The 27,860-nt window shown below is 48.0% G+C and overlaps 4 protein-coding genes across 7 annotated transcripts in view; 2 read left to right on the plus strand and 2 right to left on the minus strand.

The window, feature by feature from the left end:
• The window catches only part of CRB3 (crumbs cell polarity complex component 3), a 32,592-nt gene extending 30,721 nt beyond the window's left edge, over positions 1-1,871 (minus strand). Inside the window, exon 1 of one of the 2 annotated variants that reach the window (XM_083720022.1) lies at positions 1,733-1,851. The gene's annotated coding sequence lies outside the window, so the exon portion shown is untranslated. Of the gene's footprint in view, positions 1-1,732 lie in introns of both variants that reach the window. The other variant, XM_083720023.1, reaches the window with a different exon arrangement.
• Positions 1-27,860, minus strand: part of IL27RA (interleukin 27 receptor subunit alpha) — an 818,781-nt gene that overhangs the window by 478,953 nt on the left and 311,968 nt on the right. The gene's annotated exons all lie outside the window — the stretch shown is intronic.
• Positions 988-4,496, plus strand: LOC310835004 (uncharacterized protein). The gene is made up of 2 exons (XM_083719648.1): positions 988-2,219; positions 2,308-4,496. Exon 1 carries the CDS (start codon positions 1,245-1,247, stop codon positions 2,214-2,216), a length of 972 nt encoding a protein of 323 aa, XP_083575774.1. The 5' UTR covers positions 988-1,244; the 3' UTR covers positions 2,217-2,219; positions 2,308-4,496.
• The window catches only part of LOC310834863 (mitochondrial adenyl nucleotide antiporter SLC25A23-like), a 50,050-nt gene continuing 41,028 nt past the window's right edge, over positions 18,839-27,860 (plus strand). For both annotated transcript variants that reach the window (XR_014559371.1, XM_083719328.1), the window contains exon 1: positions 18,839-19,403. Coding sequence is in view for 1 of the 2 variants with exons in the window: in XM_083719328.1 (XP_083575454.1) it covers positions 19,209-19,403 (195 nt within the window). In the remaining variant the exon portion in view is untranslated. The remainder of the gene's footprint in view (positions 19,404-27,860) is intronic.

The raw sequence follows: 27,860 nt of genomic DNA on the forward strand, positions 1-27,860 counted from the left end.
CGGCGAAACCCGGAAGTAACATGTTCCGTTACTTCTGGGTTGCCACAGAATGCAACCCGAAAGCGCTCAACCTGAAGCATATTTAACCCAAGGTATGACTGTAGCTCATAAAGTTCAACGAATAAAGTAGAAGGCCCAGTGGATCAGTTCATTCTCTAATCAGTTTATGCATAAGGTCGATATATGTGAAAGAGTCTATTCTACCTGTCTGTTCACAGAGTCCATCAATCCACACGAAAGGTTGTTGCAGTTCCACAGAATCCTTTCACAGAGTCTAAGACATGGATTTCCGGAATACTAGCCTTGTTTCGCCATCCTAGGCTTCACCAGTAGTACAAACCATATATGATGTCACAGGACAGTGGATCTTATAGCATAGTAGTAGCTGTTGTTTTGCGCATATTAACTGCCATTAAGCAAAACAAGATGGGGTGAAGCTGCTTTGTTTTTGTTCTCCCAGTTGGCCATTTGGCAAGCCTACTGGGTGGCCTTGAACCACCACCAGCTCTTACCATGGGCAGGAGCCCAGGGCTTCGCTGACTGAAATTCCTCCAACTATCCCATTGTGGTGCTTTTTATGGGCACAGGAGCCCTGGCCTCGTTTGCATAACCAGGTGGGCCGAATGTAAAGTGCTAGCGAGTTTCCTGCAGGCTATTTCATGCCGCCGGTTGCAAAAATGAAAATAAAAATGCTAGGCTAAGCAGACCTTGGTCTGGCCCAGTAAGGCGCAGCTCCTCATGTCCTTAAACTAGGAGATTGCACACACAAACATATCCTAGAATTGCTTAGCAGAGTAATTATGTTTTTTTAAAAAGTACTAGCAGATACACAGCCCAGCACGGTAAACAGAACACACACTGACGGGCCATAGCAATTTGTGGTGTGTTTTTAAAAACACAACAACAACACCGAGGAACACACCAGCAAGAAGCCAGCCGGTTGGGGACTATTGCAAACCCAAAGGATAATTTCTGGGTTATTCCCAGCCTGCAAGGCCCAGATTGGGGGGGGGGTCAAGGAGGTGCCCCCCCCTTTCCCCGGGTTCCCGGCTTGGCTTGCGATCAGTTCAGGCGTGCTGCTTAATGGTTAACTCGGCCGCTTGGGAAGCCAAAGTCACAGCGAGCAGTGGCAGCAAGTCTCCTCTTCCCCCTCGCTCGGCCCCGCAGCCGACTCTCCTACTCCGGCGCCTCTTTGCAGATGCCACGCAAAGCTGCCTCGGTTTCCTCTCGAGCAGGAGAGGTGGATGCGGGGGAGGAGGAGGGAAGAGGAAGAAAAGCGAAATCACTTTCCCCCGCCCCAGATCCGGGGCAGAACAGAAGCGCCCCTTTCCCAGGAGGCTTCGGACTGCAGACACCTTCTTGCTCAGGAAAGAACGGGAAAGTGGGGGTTGGGGGGCTTTGGGAGGGGCTACAGACGCTCCCCATTTGTAGGGAAGTCCGGGCCGGACGGTGGCAGCCGCAAAGGCCGGGGGGGCAGGAAAGGTCCAGACCCCAAAGTGGGGAGGGAGCCTCCATTTCCCACTCTACTTATCCCACCCTACCTGTGCCACGAAAATCACCCTAAGAGCAGCAAGATCGGAGAAGGAGAAACTAATTCACACCCACACGCCCGTCCGGCAGGTGTCCCGGGCAGAACTTGGCTCCCTCGCCATGGGTTGCCAGGCCGCGCAGTGGGGCTCTTCTGGGGCAGGTACCCCCAATCATTCCCCCCCCCCCTCCTCGCCGCCCGGACGCCTCTCACCTGCTCAGCCGCCGTCGGGCCCTTCCCGATCCCGGAGCTGCTTTGGCCGGAGCGCTTGTTCCCCCGCGAAGGCGACCCCGCGACGGCGCCGCCTCCCGCTCCTGGCCACGTGACCCGCCCAGGTACTTCCCTCCGTGCACCTGAGTCAGGTGAGGCGCCGCCTCCCCGCTCACCTGGCGGCGGCCGAAGCCAGGACTGCACGGCCTGGACGGCGGCAGCCAGCCAACCCGCCGGGCCGGAGTTCCCACGAGCTGCCCTGCGAGTGTCCGATCGTCGTGGGCGCCGACCTTCCTCCACTTCGCGGCGCCTTGCCTGGGACGCGGGAGCCTGGCTGGAACCATCGGCGCCCCTGGAGCTGGACGGAGTAGGAAGAGACGGAGGTGGGTCTCTGCCCCGAGGAGCTCAGGAGCCAAAATTCCTCCCTCGGCAAAGGTACAAAGGGGAGGCAGATGGACTCCGGCGGCAGGAATATTGATAGGTATATTGAGGTGGGGAAGAGATGTTGTTCCGAGATTGAGTTCCAAAATCCTTTATATGTACATAAATTTATTTATTTGGCTTTTCAGATTAGAATTTTACAGTTGCATATCCAAGATTGGGTTCCAAAATCCCCATCAATTGGCTCTGCTGTTTTTAAGTCTGCTTGGCAGCTTTTCTTTCTGGCATCTTGACCACGCCTATGTTAAATTCGAAATTCTCCAGGAGAAGCTTACAGGTGCAGGACAGAAAACAGCATCACCTGTTGAATTCCGCTTGGCAAGAAGCTGATGAAGAAATAAAACAGGGTGGTCCAGTGTGTGGCCTTCAAGGCCATTTTGGGCGGCCCTTGGCAACTTTTGATGCCCCAGCCCCAGCCCTGGCACAGTGTAAGTGAAGCACTGGGCTTTGGGAATGAGCTGCAAGGGCTCTGGCAGGGTCCTTCCAAAGCCTAGTTAGCATTTTTCTCAGCTTTAGAAAAGAGGTGGCAGGGCTGAGGGGAGCATCAAATTTTGCCCTCGCTCATCCCACCCCCTCATGCGACAAGACAGTGTGCAACCCACAGGTTCTGTGTGGTAAAAGGTAAAGGACCCCTGGTCCAGTCAAAGGCGACTATGGAGTTGCGGCGCTCATCTCGCTTTACAGGCCGAGGGAGTCGGCGTTTGTCTGCGGAAAGCTTTCCAGGTCATGTGGCCAGCATGACTAAACTGCTTCTGGTGCAATGGAACACTGCGACGGAAACCAGAGCGCACGGAAATGCTGTTTACCTTCCCGCCACAGCGGTACCTATTTATCTACTTGTGCTGGTGTGCTTTCAAACTGCGAGGTTTGCAGGAGCAGGGACCAAGCAACGGGAGCTCACCCCATCGTGGGGATTCGAACCACTGACCTTCCAATTGGCAAGCCCAAGAGGCTCAGTGGTTTAGACCACAGCACCACCCGCTCACTTAATATGAAAAGTTGGACCACCCTGAAGTAAAAAGTCTGGTTTGGGGTGGGGGTCCCGTTTACTTCTATATAACGTTTAATAGCAGCTTGATGCACAGAAAGGAGCAGGTCTTTATTGTATGGGATTAAGCAGCAGTATCTGCTAAAATCTACAGATTGAGGTGCTGTGAGAGCCCTAAGTGTGTTGGCCAATAAAGAAGATGGTTGTTCTGGTCTTGAGGCAAGGTGAGGTGATCAGCTCAGGCGGAAGATCTTATATGCCGTATTTCCACATTGTCTTAGCCTCAATCATTTGCAAAAACATAGAGCAACTTTAGTAGCTGAAACTTCCCGGGCACTTACCATCATGTCAGATAAAACTTCCACTGCTAAATTTGTGTGCACGCATCAGTCTGGGTTGCCAAGAGATCAGAAAATGTCTTGGCCTGCTGCTGTGCCTTCACCGCATCTCAATGTGCTGAAGTCAGCAAGGGAAGTAGCAGTATCACCTAACTGTATGAAGCTGCAATGAAAAGCACAGCTACAGAGATGGGTTGAATAGTTGGCATCTCTGGTGTCAGGCTGCTTTTAAAGGCACAGAAGAGGAGCAGAGCCAGTAAAAGGGGGAAAGGGCATTGAGCTGAAAAGCTTTCAAACAAGGATGGGACTATGCTCAGGAGGCAAAGGGTTGCCAACTTTTCAACCTGCTCCTGTAGCTGGGCCTTTAAAAGCCAGTTGATGTGGTGAGCAGATATTAACGTAAATCTCTATGCAAAAACCGAACGTGTTTGCATTAGAGGATGTCCTGAAGTAGAGGACCTTATGCATGATATCTTGCGCTGTCCCTTATATAATGAAGCAAGAGAAAGATTTTTAGCACCTATAATGACAAGGTCCCCTGGCCAGAACCCCTCTGACATGATTTTATATCTCCTCGCAGACACAGATAAGTATGTGATCTGGTGTGCAGCACTCTTTGCAACTGCCGCTAGGAAAATTAGAGCAAATTATATAGCCAAGGTAGCCACCAACTGTAAAGGAGATGAATTTATTTGACCCTATCTACATCAAGCTATATTCTATCTTTATCACCAAACTCCGCATATAATTGCACACTGTATTAATTAACATTATTTTTTTAAATATTAGTGGCCATATGATAATTTTAGCTTATAAATTTTATTGTTTAATGACTTAATTTGTATATTAAGGTACTTTTATAGCTCTGTTTAGAGAAGGTAATTTCTTGATAATATAAATGTTTTAAGTCTTCTGTATTTTCTTTTAATTGTTGAATGATTCTGTGTACATTGCGGCAGCCTTTCAATAAAACCGACTGACTGACTGTAAATCTCTATGCTTTGAGAAGTTTCACCGACTTATTTCTGCATGCTAAGCAGCTATAAAAGGCATGAGAGTAGGCCACACCGCTTTGCAGTGGTGGTTACTGTACACACTTTCTTGAGAGTAAGTCTCACAGAACTAACGCGATGCTTTCTTCTGAGTAAACATGCATAGAATCCAACTATGCGCTGGGAATCACAAGTCTTCATAATGACGAGGGGGCCACTAGATCCCATTCCACTTCTTTGTGCCGGGAATAGGATCCAAGATTCTTGGCTGCATTTACAAGTCCATTCTGCTCTTTGCCAATAACTCTGAAGTCATATTTCCAACTTTACATGTTTTAACTCCCCACTTGACACCTGTTAATATTATTTTCTAGTGAAACGTCTCCCCCTAGTGGGAGAAAAATGTACTCTACGTCACTTGGAAGGTCTGTTGCCAAAAGGGGGATAAAAAGCAAAGGGGAAGGCCTGTCACAACAAAAGCTATCTATCATCTGTTTATCTATCATCTATCTATCTATCTATCTATCTATCTATCTATCTATCTAACTATCATCTGTATCTATCATGTGGCTCTGTATAGGCCAAGAGTGGCATTCAACTAAGTTTTACTCAGAGTGAACCTATTAACATTAATGAATATTACTACATTAGGTCCAATAATTTCAACAAGTCTACTCTGAATAAAACTTAATTGAGTACCAACCCATTTATTACAGATTAAGCACTATTTCATATACCTGCAGTGGTTGCCTAGGTGAGTGTGTAAACGATGGCAGGCCAAAAAAAGTTAAGAAATGTGCGAGACGATGGTAGGTGTCCCATGAGTGTAGCCAGGATTTATTTTAGGGGGGGCAGGCTTTATGTTTTTTGGGGGGAGGAACCAAGTTATTTATTTGCTTGCCTCCCCTGGCTAAGCCCATGAGGTATGCCACAGTGCTATGAAGAGCACCAATGTTCTGAATGACCCAATCACACTCCAATCAGGGTGAGTGTGATGCTTTGGGTGACAAAGTTTCCTAACAAAGGAAAAATAATTTTCTTTCAGGAGGTAGCCATTTCCAGGAACTGTTGAGACCAAATTCCCCAGTGTCAAACAGTGACTGTAAGCTTACCGGAGTCTTCCTTTGGTTCCACTTTTTGTTTTTAAAGGGGTCTGAGTTTGATGACTCAGAACAGGGCTGGGGAACCTGGGGTCTGAGACTGAAATGCTCCCGCGTCTGGTTTCAACCTCTGATGGATGTCCAGTTTTTCTCTGGAGTGGAGGCTGACCTGTTTGGACTATAGAACTGGCAGAAAGGCACTGTTTGCAGATGATATCCTGTAACAAACAAGGTGTGCAGGTGAACGAACTTCTGGTGAATGAACTGGCGGTGTTGCCTGAGTAAATAAGGGGGAACAGAGTTTTTGTACTGGGATTAAATAACAGCTCTGACAAGCCACCTTGTCCCCTCTCGTTTCACTATTTGACTTGAACATGCAGCTGAGTAAGAATTCCAATAAGCTTATTATGCCCATACAAAGCAGGGCCTGACCCAATTTTAGACTGGGACTGTCCTGGCACAGAAGATGTTTCCCTTTGCCCCAAATTGGGAACAGTTCAGCTACCTGCAGTTTCCATTGTGTTTTTAATGTTACGCACACACACTGATCAGGGAAGGCTATTGTGCTACCCAGGGACATACCAAACGTTTTCTGCGCTAGAAAGTCAATCTGCTCCCTCTTCTGTTTATTAACAGAGGGTACAATCCGCCGGGAAGTTCTCTCTGAAACCAACAGGAGCTGTACAGGAACATGGTAGCAGCAAAGCTGTTAAGAGCAAGGCAGCCTGAGTCTACTAGAATCAGCGGCTGGGTACCCAGATGCAGCCACAATGTCTATTTTGGGCAGCAGGGATGTTAATCAGAGGGGTAGATATCAGGCTGTAATTATCAAAGGGAGGCCACAATCTGCCGCTGGAGTTTGCACTAAAGGCCAAAGATACTGCCGGGTTTGGGCTACCAAATACGGCACACGAATAGGAGAGCTGTATGAAACCTTTGCATATGTCTTTTGGGTTGTTAGGGATGCGGGGGGCGCTGTGGGTTAAACCACAGAGCCTAGGACTTGCTTATCAGAAGGTTGGCGGTTCGAATCCCCATAACGGGGTGAGCTCCCGTTGCTTGGTCCCTGCTCCTGCCCACCTAGCAGTTCAAAAGCACGTCAAAGTGCAAGTAGATAAATAGGTATGGCTCCAGCGGGAAGGTAAACGGCATTTCCGTGTGCTGCTCTGGTTCGCCAGAAGCGGCTTAGTCATGCTGGCCACATGACCCGAAAGCTGTACGCCGGCTACCTCTGCCAATAAAGCGAGATGAGCATCGCAACCCCAGAGTCGGTCACGACTGGACCCAGTGGTAAGGGTCCCTTTACCCTCAGGTTGTTAATATTGTTAGAAAAGCCCGGTGCCCGTCCCTCCATCGAGCAGTGGCCAGAGCGCATGGGGTCATAGGCACACACACAGGGTCTGTGTCCCTTTGCAGAATAAAAGACACGGCAGAGACTGTCGTGCTTTACAAAATAGGGTTTATTCACCTATTTACACCTTCAGTCTGCATGGAGGCAGTCCAGGTCTTCCAGCATGGCTCACAGCAGTTCTGGGAACCTTTCACCTCTTCCTCCAAGATGGATCTCAGCTCTACTTCCTCCTCCTTCTCCCCAGGAGCACCTTGCTCTTCCCCCAGAGCAGTTACCTGGCAATCTTCCAAATCTCCAGTCTCTGCTCACACCTGGGGAAAGGTAAAGGGCGTTTCCGTGTGCTGCTCTGGTTTGCCAGAAGCGGCTTAGTCATGCTGGCCACATGACCATAGCTGTCAAGTGTCCCTTATTTGAAGGGACAGTCCCTTATTCCAGCGCCATGTCCCGCTCCTGTCTCTTATTGATGGATGTCCCTTAAATTTCAAAGGAAGCAGCTCCTCTCCCTCCCTCCCTGCCGGCCAGGGAGGAGGGAAGCTCCAACTGTGTTGCTCACCCAATAAGAAGTCTAAGAACGACTGGGGGGTGGAGCTTGCATGCCTTGTGTGTGGCTAGTCAATGCAAGTTGAGGGGTTTTTTGAATGCTGGACGCCATTTTGTTGCACGTGCTGCTGCAAACTTTGCAGTGCAAAGCCAGGCCGGGGAGCCATCTTAAGTTGAGGCTGCATAGGCCTTGTGGTACCTATGATTCAGATTCTATTCAGTTGAACCCCTGGTTACAAAGTTGGTTGGACAGTGTTCTCGAAGCAACCAGTGCCTGGAACAGTGAGGCTGCAGGTCCCTTGTTTTGGCTGCTGGTCCCTTATTTTCAAGGCTGCTGGTCCCTTATTTTCAAATCTGTAAGTTGACAGCTATGCACATGACCCGGCAGCTGTACGCCAGCTCCCTTGGCCAATAAAGCGAGATGAGTGCCACAACCCCAGAGTTGGCCACGACTGGACCTAATGGTCAGGGGTCCCTTTACCTTTACCTCATGTTTATCCTAAGTCTACAACGCTACCTTTTCTGTGTTCATTCCATATTTGCACACACTGCTTGAACAAATGCTGCCTTTTCTTTGATAGGTGGGTGCATACCTCCACGTATCAGTCACTAACAGTATATTTCAGTATGCATCTAAATTATATCATGTGTTAAACAGCTATTGCATTGTCTGTTGCACCATTTACCCTGCAGTCCTATAGATATATCTATGAGTTCAGTGGGACTTGCTCCCACCTAGAGAATTGCAATCTCATATCGCCTATATCTTTTCAGCTTGAAAAACATGGATTCTCTGTGTGTGGGGGTGTTTCACAAATATACAGTATTCATGATGCAGACCCTTCCTAGTTTAATGCAGAATTCTCTCCAGCTTCCCCAAATTTACAGTTTTCTGATGTTGGTTTCTAATTCAATGAAATACTGTAACAACCATATCAAGAGATCCCATCTGACTGCTCTTGTTTTTCCATTCAGATGGTATAAGAATCATGTCTATTTACCTATCGTTATTTATAATTTATTTATAGTTGTTTACAGTTACAATATCTACTTGAGTTGCCTATAGTTTATTTATAGTTCATTCTTTTTACAGACACACACATCCTGTTTCTACTTTGAGGGGAAACAAAATACTTTGGATAGTTTCTCATGCCAGCAGGAATTTAAGCAGATTTATAATAATTAATTTGAACGCTAGACCCCAACCTACATTGAAGCTCATACTTGTTTTACATGCTATCATTACTTGGAGATAAATCAGCCCCCTTCCAAGACAAAGGAAGCCCAGGGCACACAAAAGTAAACCGGATGCAAGTTTTAATACAAATTTTACTTTCTTGGGCTCCATGATCACTGCAGATGGTGACAGCAATCACGAAATTAAAAGACGCCTGCTCCTTGGGAGAAAGGCGATGACAAACCTAGACAGCATCTTAAAAAGCAGATACATCACCTTGCCAACAAAGGTCCGTATAGTTTAAGCCATGGTTTTCCCAATAGTGATGTATGGAAGTGAGAGCTGGACCATAAAGAAGGCTGATCACTGAAGAATTGATGCTTTTGAATTATGGTGCTGGAGGAGACTCTTGAGAGTCCCATGGACTGCAAGAAGATCAAACCTATCCATTCTGAAGGAAATCAGCCCTGAGTGCTCACTAGAAGGACAGATCGTGAAGCTGAGGCTCCAATACTTTGGCCACCTCATGAGAAGCACAAGGAGAAGGGGATGACAGAGGATGAGATGATAGGACAGTGTTCTTGAAGCATGAGTTTGATCAAACTGTAGGAGGCAGTGGAAGACAGGAGTGCCTGGCGTGCTGTGGTCCATGGGGTCACAAAGAGTCGGTACACAACTAAAGAGATCAAAGTGAGCAGCAAGCTGGATGGCAACAGGTTCCTGCAGAGAACTATTGTACTGTTTCACACCATGCCAGTGTCCAAGCGGCAAGATACTTTAGGGGTTTCAAGTGCTTTACTGATGGTTCACTTTCCTTGGAATGAAGGTCAGCAGAGACTGAAGTGTTTTTAGGATACATAGTTTTATTTATATTTAACTTGAGTTCAGGAGATAGGAACTCACAACATCAACACCCCATAGATGAGCTTTCGTGTGCATGCACACTTCTTCAGATACACTGTAGTGCATGCACATGAAAGCTCATACCAAGAACTAACTTAGTTGGTCTTTAGGGTGCTACTGGAAGGAATTTTTTTTGTTTTGACTATGGCAGACCAACACGGCTACCTATCTGTAAATACAACTCCCATATCTAGCACCCCTTGACCTATTGTTTTTCAACTTTATTTTTGGTTATATGGTGTAAGCGTAGTGTATATAAACTGGTGTAAGCCTGGGGCTGCATATTCCTGGCTTGCAGGGGGTTAGACTAGATCAGGGGTCAGCAAACTTTTCCAGCAGGGGGCCGGTCCACTGTCCCTCAGACCTTGTGGGGGGCCGGACGATATGTTGCCATGATTATGACCCGCATTTGGGGGGGGGAACTTATTGGGACCAACCCCAACGTTGCCCAAATGTGATTTTTTGGGGAGGGGGGGTTTCCCTCATACACCCATGCTGCTTCCTTTGCTTTTTACGCGTTGACAGTTATTATTTCTCTCGTAAGACGGGGTGGGGGCTGAGGTAAGCGCACCATTCCTGTCAGCCCTGGAGAGCATGTGCGCATGCATGGGTGAAGGGGAAAGCCGTTGGCCACGCTAAGTCAGGCTGGTGCCGCTCAAGCAAAAATGTTATTTTCCCCACGTGAGGGAAGATGAGGTAGCGGCTATTTACCTTTCCATGAGTCGCACCATGTATCTAACTAGTGGCCTCCCCAGCAGAGCGCAGAACTGCTCCGGAGTGCAGCCACCCAGACGCTCCCTGCTTCCTCTGTCAGGGAGCACAGCCGCCACAGACACCGGTGGGCATCGCTCCTGAGGCGCCACCAAGCCCTTTCCGCTGCAACTGCCCTTCCCAAGGTCAGTTGCCGGCAGCTCCATGGTGGAAATCTGACCTGTGGCTCCTTTTCCCTCTTCCCCACCCCGGAAGAAAAGATTGCTGCGCATGCGCGAGGGACGGAGAAGGGGCTTGTCTCAAGCAGCCGCCCACCTCACTTTTGACCCCCCAAGCCTGGCCGAGTCACAAAAAACATCATGCGCGTGCACTGTGCTAACTGCCTGGATTCCCGGACTGTCCGCAGGCCGGATCTAGAAGGCAATTGGGCCTGATCCGGCCTGCAGGCCTTAGTTTGCTGACCCATGGACTAGATGATCCTTGGTGTTAAGTTGTGGGTGAACATATTGTGGGAATGTTCTGGGGTGCAGGAGAGGATATATTGACTAATTATATCCTTATCCAACTTGTGCTAACAAGTTCCCAAAATATCAGCAGAGTTTATAACATTCCCCTTTAAAGTTCGCAACGGTAACGCTTGCACAGGTTCGCTAGAACCTCTATAATAATTACTCTGGTAATTTCCCCTTTGTTCCCTCTTAAAATACAAGACACGACACAGTCTTTATAAAAGTATAAAAGAGTTTACTCACGTTCTGTTCACAATATGATCCCAGAAGGCAGACAGCTTTAAAAAGGTTACATACATTCAGAATCTATCTTATAGCAAGATAGTCCTTTTCTCCTCTCTTGGCTGGGAGCCAAGAGGGCATGTTGCTCCTTCAGAAGATGAAGATGAGAGAGAGAGAGATGGCTACCTGCCCTGTGCTTTTATCATTTACCTGCACAGGTGAGGCCACACCCACCTCTGGTCACATGCGGAGGAAGTCCGTCCCCAGGAAGTTTACCTGCTTACTGGACAGACATTCCTCCCCATGTTCTAACATGTACACTCTAGGAATGTTGTCATTGACGGCTCCTGTGTTTACATCCCACACATATCAGACGACACAGTGATTCTTCAAACAGCTCTTGTTTATTCAGAGGCCAGAACAGAACTGAACTGAAGGGTTCAGTCAGCCTGCTTATATAGAGCTCCAGTACAACGTAACTGTAACAATTTTCTAAAACTATCCAATCACTGAACGTCACTTTTGATCCCTTATTTGCATAACTATCTAAAGTATCCCCCTGCTGGCCCAGGGTGAGAACTTCAGTACATAACACTTGGAGTCCCTTCCAACTCTGCAATACCGTGAATCTATCCTATGTTGACTTGCCACCCAGCCACACAAGGGGGAAAGGCCTGCCGATTTGCCTCAATGCCTACGGAGCTGCTTCTTTGGATATGTTAAACGACAACACTGAACTGGCCAGCCTTAACAAAGGTTTGGCTGGTTTCCTCTTCTTACCCACCCACCCCCGGAGACAGTATCATCAGTGGCGTAGCGTAGGTTGTCAGCACCCGGGGCAAGGCAAGTAATTTGCACCCCCTAACCCGTGGATTTGCGCCCCCTAACCCTAGCCCCCAGATGTTGCGCCCGGTGCGGCCGGCCCCCCCTGCACCCCCCACGCTACGCCACTGAGTATCATAGTTTGAAAGGGGCTCGGGGAAGGATGGAAGAATGAAGAAATCCCAACAAAAGAACAGTGGCAAGAGAAGTTGATGGACTACACAGAACTGGCTAAACTGACGTACAAATTGCGTGAGGACAACTGTGACTATAAAGAATAATGGGAACTTTTTACAAAATACTTAAAGAAACAACAAAACGAATTGGACTCCTTGGCAGGTTTTCAATAAACATACACAAATTTATTTGTTAATATAATAGATGGACAGTTCAGAGATTTTTACATTTTTATAACATGCAGAGAATAGTATGTGTTAATAAATCAGAAAGAGGAACTGAGGAAAGTCGTGGGGGGAGGGAGGGGTATGAGGAGATGGGAGGGGGGAAATTGGGGGGGAATATAATTGTTGGAATAATTTGATCTGTGAAAATAATAATTAAAAAAATTTTAAAGGGGCTTGGGGATCATACAGAATGATCCCCCAAAAACCTTCTTTTTAACAGTATATTATGAGCTAATTACCTAACCAGTTTTTTTATAAAAAAAATTCAAAGTGCTGTACACTTACCGTACTTAGCTGTGAAGTTTCACTTTATGTAGTCCTTTCAAGCGTTCAAAGCCCGTCACCTGATCATTCAGTCATAATCTTCCTTACTCAATCCTAAAGCAAGCTGGCATTATTATCTACCATATTGCAGAGGACTACGGCTGAGAGGGGGCGGGGGAGGCTTACGTAAAGCCATCCAGTGCGTACATGGCAGAGGGGACATTCAGAGGCTTCCTGGTTTTCAGCTCAGCCTGCTAGTCCCTTCACTCTGCCAGCTCACTTGCCACCAGGATAGCAATGACAAGAATCGGGGAAAAGAATACAAGCTCCAGTACAAGCTCCATCCAAAGATTACTCAAGCGATGTGTATCCCCCCCCCCCGCCCCCCATCTCACCCTGCTGCCAAGCAATACCACTATTCCCTCCCTGCTAGTGATCTGCCCTCCTCAAACAGTATGGCAGTGGTTTTCAACCAGGGTACCGTCGCACCCTGGGGTGCTTTGACACTGGGAAACAAATTTTTTGTTGCATTGACACCTGCAGTTGTTCTAACCTAATTTTGATGTGCTGATTTCATATCTGAAGTTGGCTTTGTTCTGTAAGCTCTAGGGGTTTTTTGCAATTCATGTTTTTCACTTTTCACCATAAACTTTGTTTTTCACAACGCAAGAATTCAATATTTTATTAAACACATAGCCAAAGTAGTGCAATATGAGTATAAATGTAAGTGACTTATATAGCATTGAACATGACATGTTCAGTTGGAGGTATGCAAAAAAATGTATTCCCTTGGGATACATAATATACCAGGGAACAATTTTTTTTCCATTTTCTGTTGCGTGAGATTTTTCAGCTGCTGTTATATGTTCTTTCAATGCTGATTTCAAATCTGAAATCGATTTTCGTGTACGTGCTATAGTTATCTTTCAATTTCTGACTTTTGCCGATATGTCATATTTATACTGGGGATAAGTGGACACTGACACATTTTTGCCTACTTGAAGAAGCCATGGTCTGATCTGAAAAATACAAATATTTAGGTTACAAAACTAAAAATGAAGAAAAATTAAGTTTGCAAAACAATAATTACCATGTGGTTAGGGTAGATCAATGTGTCAGTCACTGCATATTTTTTTTCTTGCATTCCCCCTCTAAAAACTAGGTGCGTCTTATGGTCAGGTGCGTCTTATGGAGCAAAAAATGCAGTGGATATTTCACAGAAAACATCAGCTCAACAATGAACCACTCGGCAAATCCCATGTTTGAAATTGCTAGGAAAGGGATTAAAAATAAAACTGCAACATGCACAGTTCTGACCCCATTTTTCTTACTTATTTCACTTCTACCACACAACTGAGTTCAGAGTTACTGCTCTTTTTTTAACCAAAGTCTCACCTTCTCTTGTGCCTTTAACACAAAGCCAGCCCAATACCTTTTTGCTGCCTGAAGGGAAGGGCAAAATGTATTCTTCGCTGCCCCATTCCACGTACAAAAGCCAACTGGACTGGCAGCTCTGTTTTACTGCTTGGGAGCAGAATAATAATGTCAACGATGCATGGCAAGCAAACCGCATGATACACAGAGCTCTTGTCTTCCAACCCCTTGTCCCTGCTCTGTACCCCTGCCTTTGGGTTTCTCCAGCGATTGTCTCTCTTGCCTAATGGCAGGGCCTGCCCTTCTTTAACAGAAGCACCTTAGTACAGAAATAAAGCAGGGGACTTCTTTCTCCTGCCTTGGAGATAAAGGTGTGAGGTAGGGAATGAGCTGCCAGGTTTCTGCATGTGTTTCTAAAGACACAGAAGCTTGATCATTTGAAGAAGAAACTGAAGCTCAATCTAGATAAGGCTTAGTGGGTGGTTCCCAAGACCAGATGGGTGGGAGGTCGCCTGCTCTTGACAGGGTTACACCTCCTCTGAAGGAGCAGGTTTTTAGCTTGGGGGTACTCCTAGATCAGGCATAGGCAACCTTCAGCCCTCCAGATGTTTTGGACTACAATTCCCATCATCCCTGACCACTGGTCCTGTTAGCTAGGGATCATGGGAGTTGTAGGCCAAAACATCTGGAGGGCCAAAGGTTGCCTATGCCTGTCCTAGATCCTTTGCTGCCACTCGAGGCTCAGGTGGCCTCAGTGGCCCAGAGTGCCTTCCATCAGCTTCAGCTGGTGCCCTAGCTATGCCCCTTTCTGGACAGGGATAGCCTAACTACTGTTGTCTATACTCCGCTAACCCAAAAATAGTGCTTCAGGTTAAGAACTTTGTTTCAGGGTGAGAACAGAAATCGTGCTCTGGCGGCACGGCAGCAGCAGGAGATCCCATTAGATAAAGTGGTGCTTCAGGTAAAGAACAGTTTCAGGTTAAGAACGGACCTCCGGAACGAATTAAGTACTTAACCCAAGGTACCCTGTACTCTGGTAACCTCAAAGTTAAATTACTGAAGTGCTTTATATGTAGGGCTGCCTCTGAAGACAGTTCGGAAACTTCAACTAGTGCAGAATTCAGCGGCCAGGTTACTGATCGAAGCAAGACGGTTTCAGCATATCACACCGACCCTGTTCCAATTGCACTGGCTACCAATTAATTTCCAGGCCCAATTCAAAGTGCTGGTTTTGACCTATAAAGCCTTAAAAGGCTCAGGACCACAATACAGTGGCACCTCAGGTTACAGATGTTTCAGGTTACAGACTCTGCTAACCCAGAAATAGTACCTCGGGTTAAGAACTTTGCTTCAGGATGAGAACAGAAATCGAGCGGCGGCCCCATTAGCTAAAGTGGTACCTCAGGTTAAGAACAGTTTCAGGTTAAGAACGGACCTCCAGAACGAATTAGGTTCTTAACCCGAGGTATCACTGTACCTCAAGAACCATCTCTTTCCATATGAACCTACCCAGACCCTGAGATCATCTTCTGAGGCCCTTCTTCATGACGCCTCCTCAAGAGGTCCAGAGGGTGGCAACACGAGAACGGGGCCTTCTCTGCAGTGGCTCCCCTTCTGTGGAATGCTCTCCCCAGGGAAGTTCGCCTGGCGCCTTCATTATACACGTTTAGGCGCCAGGCAAAAACGTTCCTTTTTAACCAAGCCTTTGGTTGATCTGATTGACATCCTATGCCCTTTTAAAATGTGGCTCTTTTGGGGGGGGTATTGGTTTGTTGTTTTTAATTTGATTATATATATTGTGGTTTTTATGTTGATCTTTTCTGTGAACCGCCCTGAGACCTCCGGGTATAAAGGTAAAGGGACCCCTGACCATTAGGTCCAGTCGTGGCCGACTCTGGGGTTGCGGCGCTCATCTCGCTTTATTGGCCGAGGGAGCTGGCGTACAGCTTCCGGGTCATGTGGCCAGCATGACTAAGCCGCTTCTGGCGAACCAAAGCAGCGCACGGAAACGCCGTTTACCTTTCCGCCGGAGTGGTACCTATTTATCTACTTGCACTTTGGTGTGCTTTCAAACTGCTAGGTTGGCAGGAGCAGGGACCAAGCAACAGGAGCTCACACCGTCGCGGGGATTCGAACCGCCAACCTTCTGATCAGCAAGCCCTAGGCTCTGTGGTTTTAACTGGCAGCTCTTGGTGGTAAACAGAAGAGGCCTGGGCTGGCTTTTCTTTCCACTTCCTCCAAGGCTTGCATTACTCCAATCAAGAGCTGGCAAGAAGCTGGCAGGCTCCTTGGGCAATGCCCTGGTTCACATTCCTTTTCTGCATGCACAGCAAGGTGGTAGGGAAGATGGAAACATCCATCATTCCGTTCTCTCCACCCAACCTCCCCTCCTCTCCAGCCAGACAAATTGCCCCACCAGAGCGGTGGAAGGAACAAACAAAGGCATTCAAGGCTGGAGGATTTGGAGGCAGGGCATGTACGAAAGCAGGAATTAAACCTGGCCATGCTTACGACACTTCCAACGACAGCAACAGGCAGGGGGTAGAAAAGGAGAAAAAAACGAAAACCTGCGTCCGGCTAATTCACGGGAAGAGATTATCTTTAGCGTCAGTCGGTGGGCAGAGCTTGCAGGAACTAGCCTTTCATGGGCTGCGGGGTTGGATCCAGGCTCCAGATCCCACCCCACCCACCCACCCTCCTTCCTTCTGCTCTGCCAAGAACGCTCAGGTCTTCTTAGTAGGAAGAAGGAGATGAGACAAGGTGCCTTTCTCACTAGCAGTTGTGACAGTGCCACCAAAGAGGAGAGCCTAAAGGGGTTCAGGGGAAAGGGGCCTTTAGCTTGGTGGCAGGTCCAACACAGCAGAACTTCCGAAGTTCCCCTTGCTAGCTGGCACCAGCCCATTTGAACATCCATGGGCAACTTTGATCCGAGGCAGAACCTTATCCTGTGTCAACCTGGGTGGGTGGGTGTGTTATGGGGTTGTTGTTTTCATTTTGATTACAGTGGACGCTCAGGTTGCAAACGTAATTTGTCTGGGATGCATGTTCGCAACCCGCAGCGGCGGGTCTGCACATGCAGGGGTTGTTATTTGGCACTTCTGCGCATGCGCAAAGCTCAATTTAATGCTTCTGCGCATGCGCGACCTCTGAAACCCAGAAGTAACCCATTCCAGTATTTCTGGGTTTCAGAGTGTCCGTAACCTGAAAAAACACAACATGAAGTGTCTGTAACCCGAGATATGACTGTATATATTTTGTGGTTTTATATATTGATTTTGTTCTGTGAACCGCCCTGAGACCTCCGGGTATAGGTCAGTTTATAAATTCAATAATAATAATAATAATATTTTTTAAACCCATTAGTCCACCTTTCCCGCTATTGACATCTCAGTTGGCTTTGATCCTCTCAGATCTCAGTAGGGCTGAGGGATTGTAATGGGAACCTACCTAATGTCCAGTTCCCCAAACCACGGATAGCAGGTGGAACACATCCTTCTCTGAAATCTTGCTAAGCCACTGCTGGACAGTAGAGTGGACTGGGTGGACCAGTGGTCAGACTCTGTGTAGAGGTCAGTTTCACATGCTCCAATGGAGAGTTGAAATTTAAGTAGTGGCTCCCCTGAAACCACATTGTGAGATCACGGCAGAAATGGCATGTGAATTGCCAGGGTATTGAGGGCTGCCAACCCTTTAAAAAGTGAATTGGCAAAGCTGTGCAGGATAAGGCAATTGAGAGCTACAAGTCATTGCAGGAGGTTGGCCTAACCCTTCCAACTCAACAAGTCTGTGAGTCGTCATAGTTGTGCTTTACCTGCAGTTTGCTGGAAGCCGCAAGCGAAAGCCCTCACATCCCATTCACAGGCTTGCAACGGACATCTAGCTGGCCACGGTGAGAACACAGTGCTGGATGACGTGGGGTCTTGGGCCTGATCCAGGAGGGCTCGTCTTAGGTTTCTCTAAGCTCCTGATCTGCAGCCCTGTCTGCAGTTCCGCACACACTTACCCAGGACCCTGGAGGGGAGGAAGCCCTGCGGGAGCTGCCTCCTAAGCAGTGGCGTAGCGTGGGGGGTCAGGGGGGGGCCGGCCACACCGGGCGCAACATCTGGGGGTTAGGGGGCGCAAATCCATGGGTTAGGGGGCGCAAATCCACGGGTTAGGTGGTGTAAATTACTTGCCTTGCCCCCGGTGCTGACAACCCACGCTACGCCACTGCTCCTAAGTCACTGTCTGCAGACTTGCTGCAGGGAATGTAGTAAGGTTAAGGCTTACTGGGAAATGATACATAATGAAGTGAAAAGGACGTTTAAAATAAAGTTTGTAAGAACAAAAACCAGAAGCTTTTCTTTTGGTAATTATAGGGACAGAACTACCTAAAATGTATAGAAATTTATTCATGTATGCTACTACAGCAGCAAAAATATTACTGGCCCAAAAATGGAAAGAAGCAGAAGTCCCAGCAAAAGAAGAATGGATACAAAAACTTATGGAATATGCAGAAATGGCGAAACTTACCGAAAGTATAAAAAAATCAAGATAACAAACTTTTTATAAAAGAATGGAAATGGATGGTTGAACATTTACGGATAAATTGTAAACAGATAGGAACCTTGGGAGGATTATTGTAATAATAACCTGCAGTTTCATAAGAGTATATATTTAAAGAAGATGAATAAATGAGCAAATTAAGTTAATTTGGATATGCAGAAGATATTAAAAACAAATTTGAGGAACTGCAGAAAAAAGTCAAGTTTGGAAATGTCAAAATGATTGTGAAATCCGCGAACTGTACAAACCTGAAAAATATAAATTTAGAAATTGATAATCAAAAGACTTGTTGCAGCAGGGAAAGTCTCCTTGCAGGGAAAGACTCCGGGCGGCTTCTTCGGGCAGGCGTAGCCAAGACCCGGCGACAGAATGGCCGCTGCGGGAGAAGGCAGCGCCGCAGCGCGGCTCGGATCCTGCGCATTTGCCGAGCGCTGGCTTGCGGAGCGCCTAAGCCCTCCTGACGCGGTCGGCCCCCTCCCTCCCCCTCCTTCCTCCCTTCCCCGCCCCCCGGAGGCGCATTAACCCTTCGGCGCCCGTGCGGCGCGCCTTCCTCCCGTTTTCTCCCGCTAAGCGGGGAGGGGCGAGAGGAGGAAACGGCCGAGGGAGGCGACGCCAAGCAGCCGTCGGTTAAATGCCCTTGCGCGGGCGGGCGGCGGCGGAGGCGTCTCCGTTTGCGAAGCGAGCCTGCTGGAGGCCGGGCAGCAGCGCGATGGTGGCCCCCGGCCCGTCGGGCTCCTCCGCGGCCAGCAAGACCCGCCTGTTGCCGCCGGGGCTCCGGTGAGACCCAGGATGCTGGGGCCCCGGGAGAGAGCGGCGCCCCGCCAGGCGCCCCCCGCCGAAAGCGCCCGGGACCCCGAGCGACACCAGCGCTGGGCCAGCCTCTTCGAGCAGCTGGACACCAACAAGGACGGGCGCGTGGACGTCCACGAGCTCCGCCAGGGCCTGGCCCGGATGGGCATGAACGCCGGCTCCCACGCCGAGCAGGTGGGTGGCCAGCGCGGGGAAGGCGCCCGGGGCGCCCCGGGGAAACGGAGGAGGGGGGCGCAGGGCGGGAAACCCTCGGGGCGCAGGAGACCCTCCGGGCGCAGGGTACCTCTCTCTGGATCGCAGGCGTCTGGGTGGCACGCGGTGCCCCCCCTGCTCTCCAAAGACCCCTTGCAAAGTGAGTGGCCCCCGGACGGGGCTCCCGCTGGACCCTGGAAGCGCACGGATCGAGGAGGGGGATGTTCGCCGGCGCCGCTGAAGCCGGATGCAAGCGGCGACTCCCCGAAGGCGAAGGAGCCCCTTCCTCTCTTGCATCTTCCCTTTCTCCGGCGGGGTGGTCTCCTCTTCTCCGCTCTCCCGAGACCAGAAGGGAGCCGTCTGCTGGCGGGGACGCGGGGTTGCTTTGGGCGCGCTGCCCGCCCGGCGGCTGGGGAAGGGGCCTTCTGCATCTTGCACAACCGGCGAACGGGACGGATTCCGCCCCCTTTACGCGCACGACTCCGGCATTGCACTGAAGCTTTCCTTATGAGTCAGCCCTGCTCCTACTCCGGCACCAGAAAAGCGCTCTGCCCCCGCCTCCCCCCCCCCCCACGCCCGCTTGTCAGAACGGTGACAAAATAATTTCTCCCGCTTTGCAGTGGCAAAAAGAGGTGACAGCGTAGAAGTGGGTGCATGCCTTCCAGCCGGGTCTAGGAAGGAGGGCAGGGCGCCTGTGTTTTTTCCAGGGATCTGTTAGGAGGTGGGGAATTTCACCTGCCGCAGCTTCTCACCCTGACAGGTGCCACACACCCCCCTAATTGAAGAAAGCATTAAAGGTACAAAAAGCCTTCTCTTTGCACCCTGACAAGTGCAAAGGGACGTGCGCGCGCACACATATCCAGGCAGGATTTAATTTGGGTCATGGAAACTACATTGAATGCCAGGGATCAACAAGCGGAATATGCTAATAAAAATTCCTTTGAACATGTGCAGAATGTATACGCAGGGTAACCGCAGTGTGCCCTGCACTCAGGAGGATTAGGAGCTGGGCTTTCCAGGACAGCTGATACAGCTTTTGGACATGCTTCTAAGTAATTGCCTGTTTTGTGCAGTGAGAGTGGCTGTGCTAAGTCTGTTGCAGCAAAAGCAGCAGTAAGTCTGTGGCACTTTTAAAGATGAACAGAACTGCTATGATGATAATAATAATAATAATACTGTAATAAATTTTTATTTATATCCCGCCCTCCCCAGCCGAAGCCAGGCTCAGAGCAGCTAACAACAGTAAAATAATACAGCATTCTAAAATCAGTTCATTATAAAATCAGTTCAAATCAAATTGATGGCAACCATTGGGCTAGAGTTCTGTGAAGAATTACCAGAGGAGGGGGTCAGGCTGTGCCTTGGCCAAAGGCCTGGTGGAACAGCTCTGTCTTGGTAGGGGTGGACTTTGGTAATCTTTGGTACTATGGCACCATTTGTGGCCCCCAAATGGGTCTTCTCAATTTTGCACCCCCTCAGCTTGGCGTCCTGTGCGGGAGAACTGCCCGCACCACCCTAAATCCGGCTCTGGTTGTGGCACAAGCTTTTGTGGATTTTTATTTTTTATACGCTTATGTACAAAGTGTTGTCAGGTTTGTGAATACGTATATGGATGTAGGGAGAAAAATAATAAACGGTGGAGTCAAATGGCAATTAAATGCTGCTGCAGAGGGGGCTAACCTTTGACGTCGCTGGACTCCCAGCGGCTCCAGCCAAGCAGAGGTGAAACTAGGCTTTCTTTCACCCGGGTCAAAGACCCAGTTTGGCATGCGTGCGCACACACACACACACACAGAGGCTGGGAGCCTCAATGGCACCCCTCTGTAGGCTTCACTGGGGGCAAAATGCCTGGCTAGCCCCGCTCCCCATAGCTGCAGCTCTGCAGCCAAGCATGACCAAAAGTCAGGGATGATGGGAGTTCAACAACTGGCTAGCCACCTTTGGGCTAGTGTATCGTAAACAGTGCCATGAATCCATATGCCTACCCAAACCCACTTCCTGATGCGCTATTATTTACATTGACCAACAAGCAAGGTTGAATCCAGGTTAATGGTTAATGGTAGTCCTGGGGCAATATATAATTATAATTCTGGGAGCACTGGGAGAAAACAATGACTATCTCAATCATTTGCCCTTAAGATATGCATATTAATGTATTTATTCCTGTGAAAGTATTTTTGTTGTTTGCTGCCTGTCTTCTGTACTTTTCCAGATGTTATTTTGCAGCAGCTAGCTAATGCATTGTTAGCAATCTCTGTACCTTCATCCAGAGAGCACAGGGTGACTTGTGTGGTTATTCTTTAAGTGTCTGCCTGTGGATCTATTGCTTTATTTAGCTCTGCTGCTTGGAATAGTCTGGTGAAAAGGAGCAGAGGTTTAAAGTAGGGATGCCAAGCCTCTGGTCCCCCTGAACTTGCTGGACTCCAAGTCCCATAATCCCTGACCACTGACTCTGCTGGCAGAGGCTGATGGGAGTTGAGAGTCCAGCAACATCTGGAGGGCCACAGGTTCCCCACCCCTGGTGTAAAGAGCCGTAATGAAGGTATCCTTGCCTTGGGAAGAGATATCTGGGGTACTTTGCAGGAGAACGGTGCTGAGGCTGTTGCTGCTCAATATTTTCATTGCTGACCAGTAAGCACATCCACTGACTTCACTTGCTGAGTTATCAGATAATGAAAAGAATGCTTGAGGGTATTCACCTCACCTGAAGGGCTCTGTTAAAAAAGGACTGAGTTCACATGGAATTCAACGGACACATGTGGCTTGGAAGTTAACCTACCGTGGCTTGTTCACTCAATTAATTCTCAATGTGTGCATGAGCTGGCTCTGATGTGAAGGCACAGAAAATGGTGTGTGTGTGTGTGTTTCATAGAGAAGTGCTATGGGGAAACTTGATAGAATTAACAAATACTTGGATGATAAAAAATGGTTGCTTTTTTCATTTCATTTTCATTGGAAGGAAGACACTGTTGAAAAGGAATAGCAGTGGTGGACTTTGGGCTCTCAAATTCCAGTGGTGTGAGGAACTTGAAACCCTCCAGATGTTGTTTGGACTGCCAGCACAGTCAGTGGTCAGGGATTATGGGAGTTGGAGTCCAGCAAATTCAAGGATTACAATTCCCATTCTTCTTGACCATTGACTATGATGGCAGAGGCTGATGGGAGCTAGAGGCAAGCAACAACTGGAGGGGCAGAGATTCTCCATTCTTGATGTAAGGGATAAGCATTTGTTGTTGTTTCAACGATTATCTTCTCAAACAAGAGCTAGGTAGCTGGCAACACAGTGGAATTCCACAACCAACTAACTGGCTTGAAGCCAAACTTCTGTTTGGTAGCTCATATTCTTTATTTTGAATTCGGTATTTTAAAACAAAAGCTGGAGCATGTTGCCAAGGAAACTAGCAGCCTAAAAAGAAATTCAAGAAGATGGTATAACCCAGTGCATTGATCTCACCAGCATCTAGGTCTCAGCAAATCATGTCATTTGAAGTAAAAATACACAACTCATAAAATGTTGAGGTGACATCTCAAGGTCAAAATCTCACATTAGAAATGTGATATATGGAAACCATCTTGATATGAGGATTGGACGAACGGAAAAATTCACACAGGATTATAATTGGTGTTTATCTGCTTAAGGAGATTATCAGAAGAGATCATAAAGAAAAAAATAAAAAATATATACGAACAAGATGAGATGTGGAAACAGCTAGATAAGACTGGATAGAATTATGAACATTATTTGGACTGATTTGGATATTAACGCAGTAGTAAGAAGATGATCGGAATCCCCCTTCGGAACTTGAAATATGGGTCCCCTCAACAACAATTTAAAATTCGGCTTTGTAATTTGGAATTTATTGGATTTGATTTGATTGGTCGGTTAATAAAAAATATTTTTTAAAAAAGAAAAAAAGAAATGTAGGCAAATTTCCAAAAATTTATTTTCATCCTTTGAACAGGCAGCTTAGTGAATTCTGGGCTTAAGGAGGAAGAGGCAGCTGGAAGTACAGATATCGCTTTCTAATTCTGCCACCTTAACTGACAGTGCAAAGTGGACGTATTCAGAAATATGTGCATTTAGGAATATAGCCTGACAGTCAGTGCAATACTATACCCACCTACCCAGAAGCAAGTCTCATTGAGTTCAATGGAGATTACTCCCTGGTAAGTGAATAGAAGATTGCAACCCAAGAGATTCTTCCAGTTTTCTGCATCTCAGTTTCTCAATCTTAAATGAGAGAGAGAAAGAGAGAGAGAGAGAGAGAGAGACCCAATGGTCTGTACTCAAGCTTTATTAAAGTTATGCCATTTTCAGCACTAGCCAATAACCCATTTCTCTGGCAATGTTGTGAAATGTGAGCTATTACAAAGAGGAAGGAATGTTAATGGTGTTTATCCTCAGCATGCACTCCAATGGCTGCAGAAATGAAGTGCAAGACAGGTCAAAAACTCCACGCAGCTGCACTCCATAATATGTGCCCCAGGATCCTTTGTGCAAGGATGTTTGTCTTGGGGAGGTGTCATGGTGTGTACAGTCTGGAATGCACTTTTCGGTTTGCATCCCTCTTCCTTAATGCTCCTGGATGCATTCTTGAAGCCATTGGAATCAAATGCTGGGGTATTGTGCAAACTAGGTGTGCTCATTAGCAGATTTCCTTCACATATTTTCCACCAGCTGCCTCAGCATCCTGTTATGCCCTGGGATGCCGTGATCATAGAACTGGAAAGGTCCTTGTAAGCCATGTGGTTCAACCACTGCTTAATGTGTGTGTGGGGGGGACGACAATCTGTCTCTTTCACTCTGGCTGGAAAAGAGGTTCCCTTCTGAAAGCGCTTCACAGAAATGCACACAAAGACTAGGCATGCTCATATATGGAGGAATGTACTGAGGTTGTTGGCCTACTTACTGTTTTAGAATTGTTGCACAGCCCCGTCTAAGAATAACTTTTGCCAGTGTAATGTTGGTGGAGCTTGTCAGTTCTACTCCCACTTCTCCTTACTTTTGGTGTGTGAACGTATCCTTCCTTAGATCAGGTGTGAGGAACCTTTGGCCTTCCAGATGTCACTGAACTACAATTCCCATCAGCCCCAGCAAGCATGACCAATGGCCAGGGATGGTGAGAGATCAGCAACATCTGGAGATGCCAAAGACTCTCCACATCTACCTTAGACTCTGAATTACCGTATTTTTCGCTCTATAAAACACACTTTTTCTCTCCTAAAGAGTAAGGGGAAATGTGTGTGCGTCTTATGGAGCGAATGCAGGCTCTGCGGCTATCCTAGAAGCCAGAACAGCGAGAGGGATCACTGCGCAGCGCTCCCTCTTGCTGTTCTAGCTTCTGGCTTAGCCCCTCATTCCCTTCCCCCACCACCCAGAAAAGCCCCCAAGAGCCGCGCTCCCTTTAAAGAGCCACGCGGAGCGTGTGTGCGGCTCTTGGGGGCTTTTCCCCAAGGAGGGAGAAGGGCAGCCCGTCAGTGATGGGCTGCCGTTCTCCCTCCTCGGGGAAAAGCCTGCAAGCGCCGCACACACGCTCCATGCGGCTCGTGAAAGGGAGCGCTGAGCAGAGGCTGGGATGCATACAGGCTCTGCTCAGTGTTCCCTTTAAATATTGTTCCCCCTTGCGTTCCCCCTCTAAAAACTAGGTGCGTCTTATAGTTGGGTATGTCTTATGGAGCGAAAAATACAGTATGTGGATATGCTATCTCACAAATCTTACAAATGAAGTATGCACAGATAGCGGCAGAGCAAGCCGATCGGGCACCTGGGGCAGTGCACATGCCCTGTGCCCAGGAGCGGGGCCAGCCACCGTGGGGTGGGACGAGTCTGGGCAGGACATTCTGCAGGGCCTTCATACACTCTGCCTGCCTCCTCCCACTCAGCTGCTCTACAGCTGAGGGGGAGGCGGCAGGCAGACCGTTTCGGGAAGCGCGGAGCCTGTGGGTGCCCAAGTCACCATGTCACTCCCAGGAGAGACGCGTGGCTTGGGCACGCTGCAGACCCCACGGTGAGTGCCGCCTGGCATTTTGTCACCCCCCTCAGTGGTGACACCCGGGGTGGCCCGCCCCCACTGTACCCACCCCCCTTCCTCTGCCCCTGTGCACAGGAAGTCTGCAGACAGGAAACTGCAGTCACGGATAGATTCACACCCATTGGTGCTTTAAAGCCTACTTGAGTACAGTGGTACCTCGGGTTACATATGCTTCAGGTTACAGACACTGCTAATCCAGAAATAGTGCTTCATGTTAAGAACTTTGCTTCAGGATGAGAACAGAAATTGTGCTACGGCGGCACGGCAGCAGCAGGAGGCCCCATTAGCTAAAGTGGTGCTTCAGGTTAAGAACAGTTTCAGGTTAAGTACGGACCTCCGGAACGAATTAAGTACTTAACCCGAGGTACCACTGTATTTGGACTCAGCATCATTTGATGGTGAAACCTTCTGCATACACAGTTAGGCGGCGGCAGCAGGAGGCCCCATTAGCTAAAGTGGTGCTTCAGGTTAAGAACAGTTTCAGGTTAAGTACGGACCTCTGGAACGAATTAAGTACTTAACCCGAGGTACCACTGTATTTGGACTCAGCATCATTTGATGGAGGCCCCATTAGCTAAAGTGGTGCTTCAGGTTAAGAACAGTTTCAGGTTAAGTACGGACCTCCGGAACGAATTAAGTACTTAACCCGAGGTACCACTGTATTTGGAACGAATTAAGTACTTAACCCGAGGTACCACTGTATTTGGACTCAGCATCATTTGATGGAGGCCCCATTAGCTAAAGTGGTGCTTCAGGTTAAGAACAGTTTCAGGTTAAGTACGGACCTCCGGAACGAATTAAGTACTTAACCCGAGGTACCACTGTATTTAAATGTTATCTATGCAAACAGTATGAAACTTGCCTTTCCTCCTCAAGCTTCTAGCTCCCAATTCCTCATAAAGTCTGAACCAGAAACCATTCCAAAGCAGGGTTTGAACTGAGCCAAACTTAGGAACACTGAGCTTTGAGAACCTGTGCCAGATACCAGGGTTCCCCCTGAAATATGGAAAGCAGTTATGAAATGATGGAGACTGAAACCCTGTATGTGTCTTTACTTGAAAGTAAGGCACACTGTGCTCAGTAGGATTTATTTAGGAGAAAGCAATTGTGGATGGGCCTCACCATTAGGCAGGATGAGGTTAAAGGGCAGAAAATCTATTTTTGTTTGTTATTGTTGTATTTTTACTACCAGTGAAGATGTGTTTGTGGGATTAGCTGCCTTTAATGCCAGAAATAACTTTGCTAGTCTTGAGCACTGTGCACCCTGATGGGCACAGCAGGTATTGTATTTGCTCTTCTGCATCAAGCAACAAAATACTGTATTTTTCCGTCTATAAGACACCCCATGTATAAGTCCCCTATTTGGGGGGACTCAGATTTAAGAAAATGGGGGGAGATGGCCCCGTGTATAAGACGCCCCCTAATTATTGACATTATTTTTTAGGAGAAAAACCTAGTCTTATACATGGAAAAATACGATATCTTCAGCCATCCCTGATAAATATGCATAAACTTTGCTGCATGTCATTCACCACCACAGTAAAGATTCTGGGTCCACAGATGTGAGGAATGATGTGACACAACTTCATTCTTAGGAATTGTGCAACAGCCTCTGAGCCTCTTTCTTAATACAAAAGGGATATCTCTAAATTATCAGCTCTACATAATAATCTATAGATTCCTCCCACGCCTCTGGGACTGGAAGAAAGGGCAGTTAGAGAGCATGGTTTGGTAGGTCTGAACCGCAGTTTTCTCAGCCCTTTCTCAGCTCTTTCTATGTGAAAAAGACCTTCCACACCAGGCATAGGCAAACTAGGCCCTCCAGATGTTTTGGGACTACAACTCCCATCATCCCTAGCTAACAGACCAGTGGTCAGGGATGATGGGAATTGTAGTCTCAAAACACCTGGAGGACCGAGTTTGCCTGTGCCTGTTCCACACAAACCAAAGCTGATTTCTCAGCAGGTGGGGAAAATTTGTGATCTCCGAAAGGTTTGTTTCAAAGGGTATTCTTATACCTGCTAGGAAAAAACCCACCCTTTGGAGTGTGTATCTGTGTGTGATGAAGGTGTCCCTGCAGATACGTAACCAGAAATGTGAAAGTGCCCAAGGCATTAAGCCAAATGGGCCGGACTTGGGGATTGAAACAGCCAAATAAACACAGGCAGTTATAAATAGAGGGTTGCTCATGGCTCCCTCCCAGTTATTTTTAACCTGTCTGTGGTGGCCTTTTTGCTGTCACGGAGGTCCCTGGTGGCAGATGAGGAAATGACCTGGGAGCTCTGGAATACCAGCTCCTTCTTAAAGGGAAAAGGGAAGCCCTTCTTCCTTGGAGGTTGGGTGGCCATCTGCCATGGATGCTTTAGCTGAGATTCCTGCATTGCAGCGGGCTGGACTAATGACCTTT

Source organism: Podarcis gaigeae (assembly GCF_964106915.1).
Source record: "Podarcis gaigeae genome assembly, chromosome: 17".
NCBI classification, from domain to species: Eukaryota; Metazoa; Chordata; class Lepidosauria; order Squamata; family Lacertidae; genus Podarcis; species Podarcis gaigeae.

Excerpts from the sequence above, each read along its gene's own strand:
- LOC310835004 (XM_083719648.1), top strand. The coding sequence starts at position 1,245 with ATGCGGGGGAGGAGGAGGGAAGAGGAAGAAAAGCGAAATCACTTTCCC.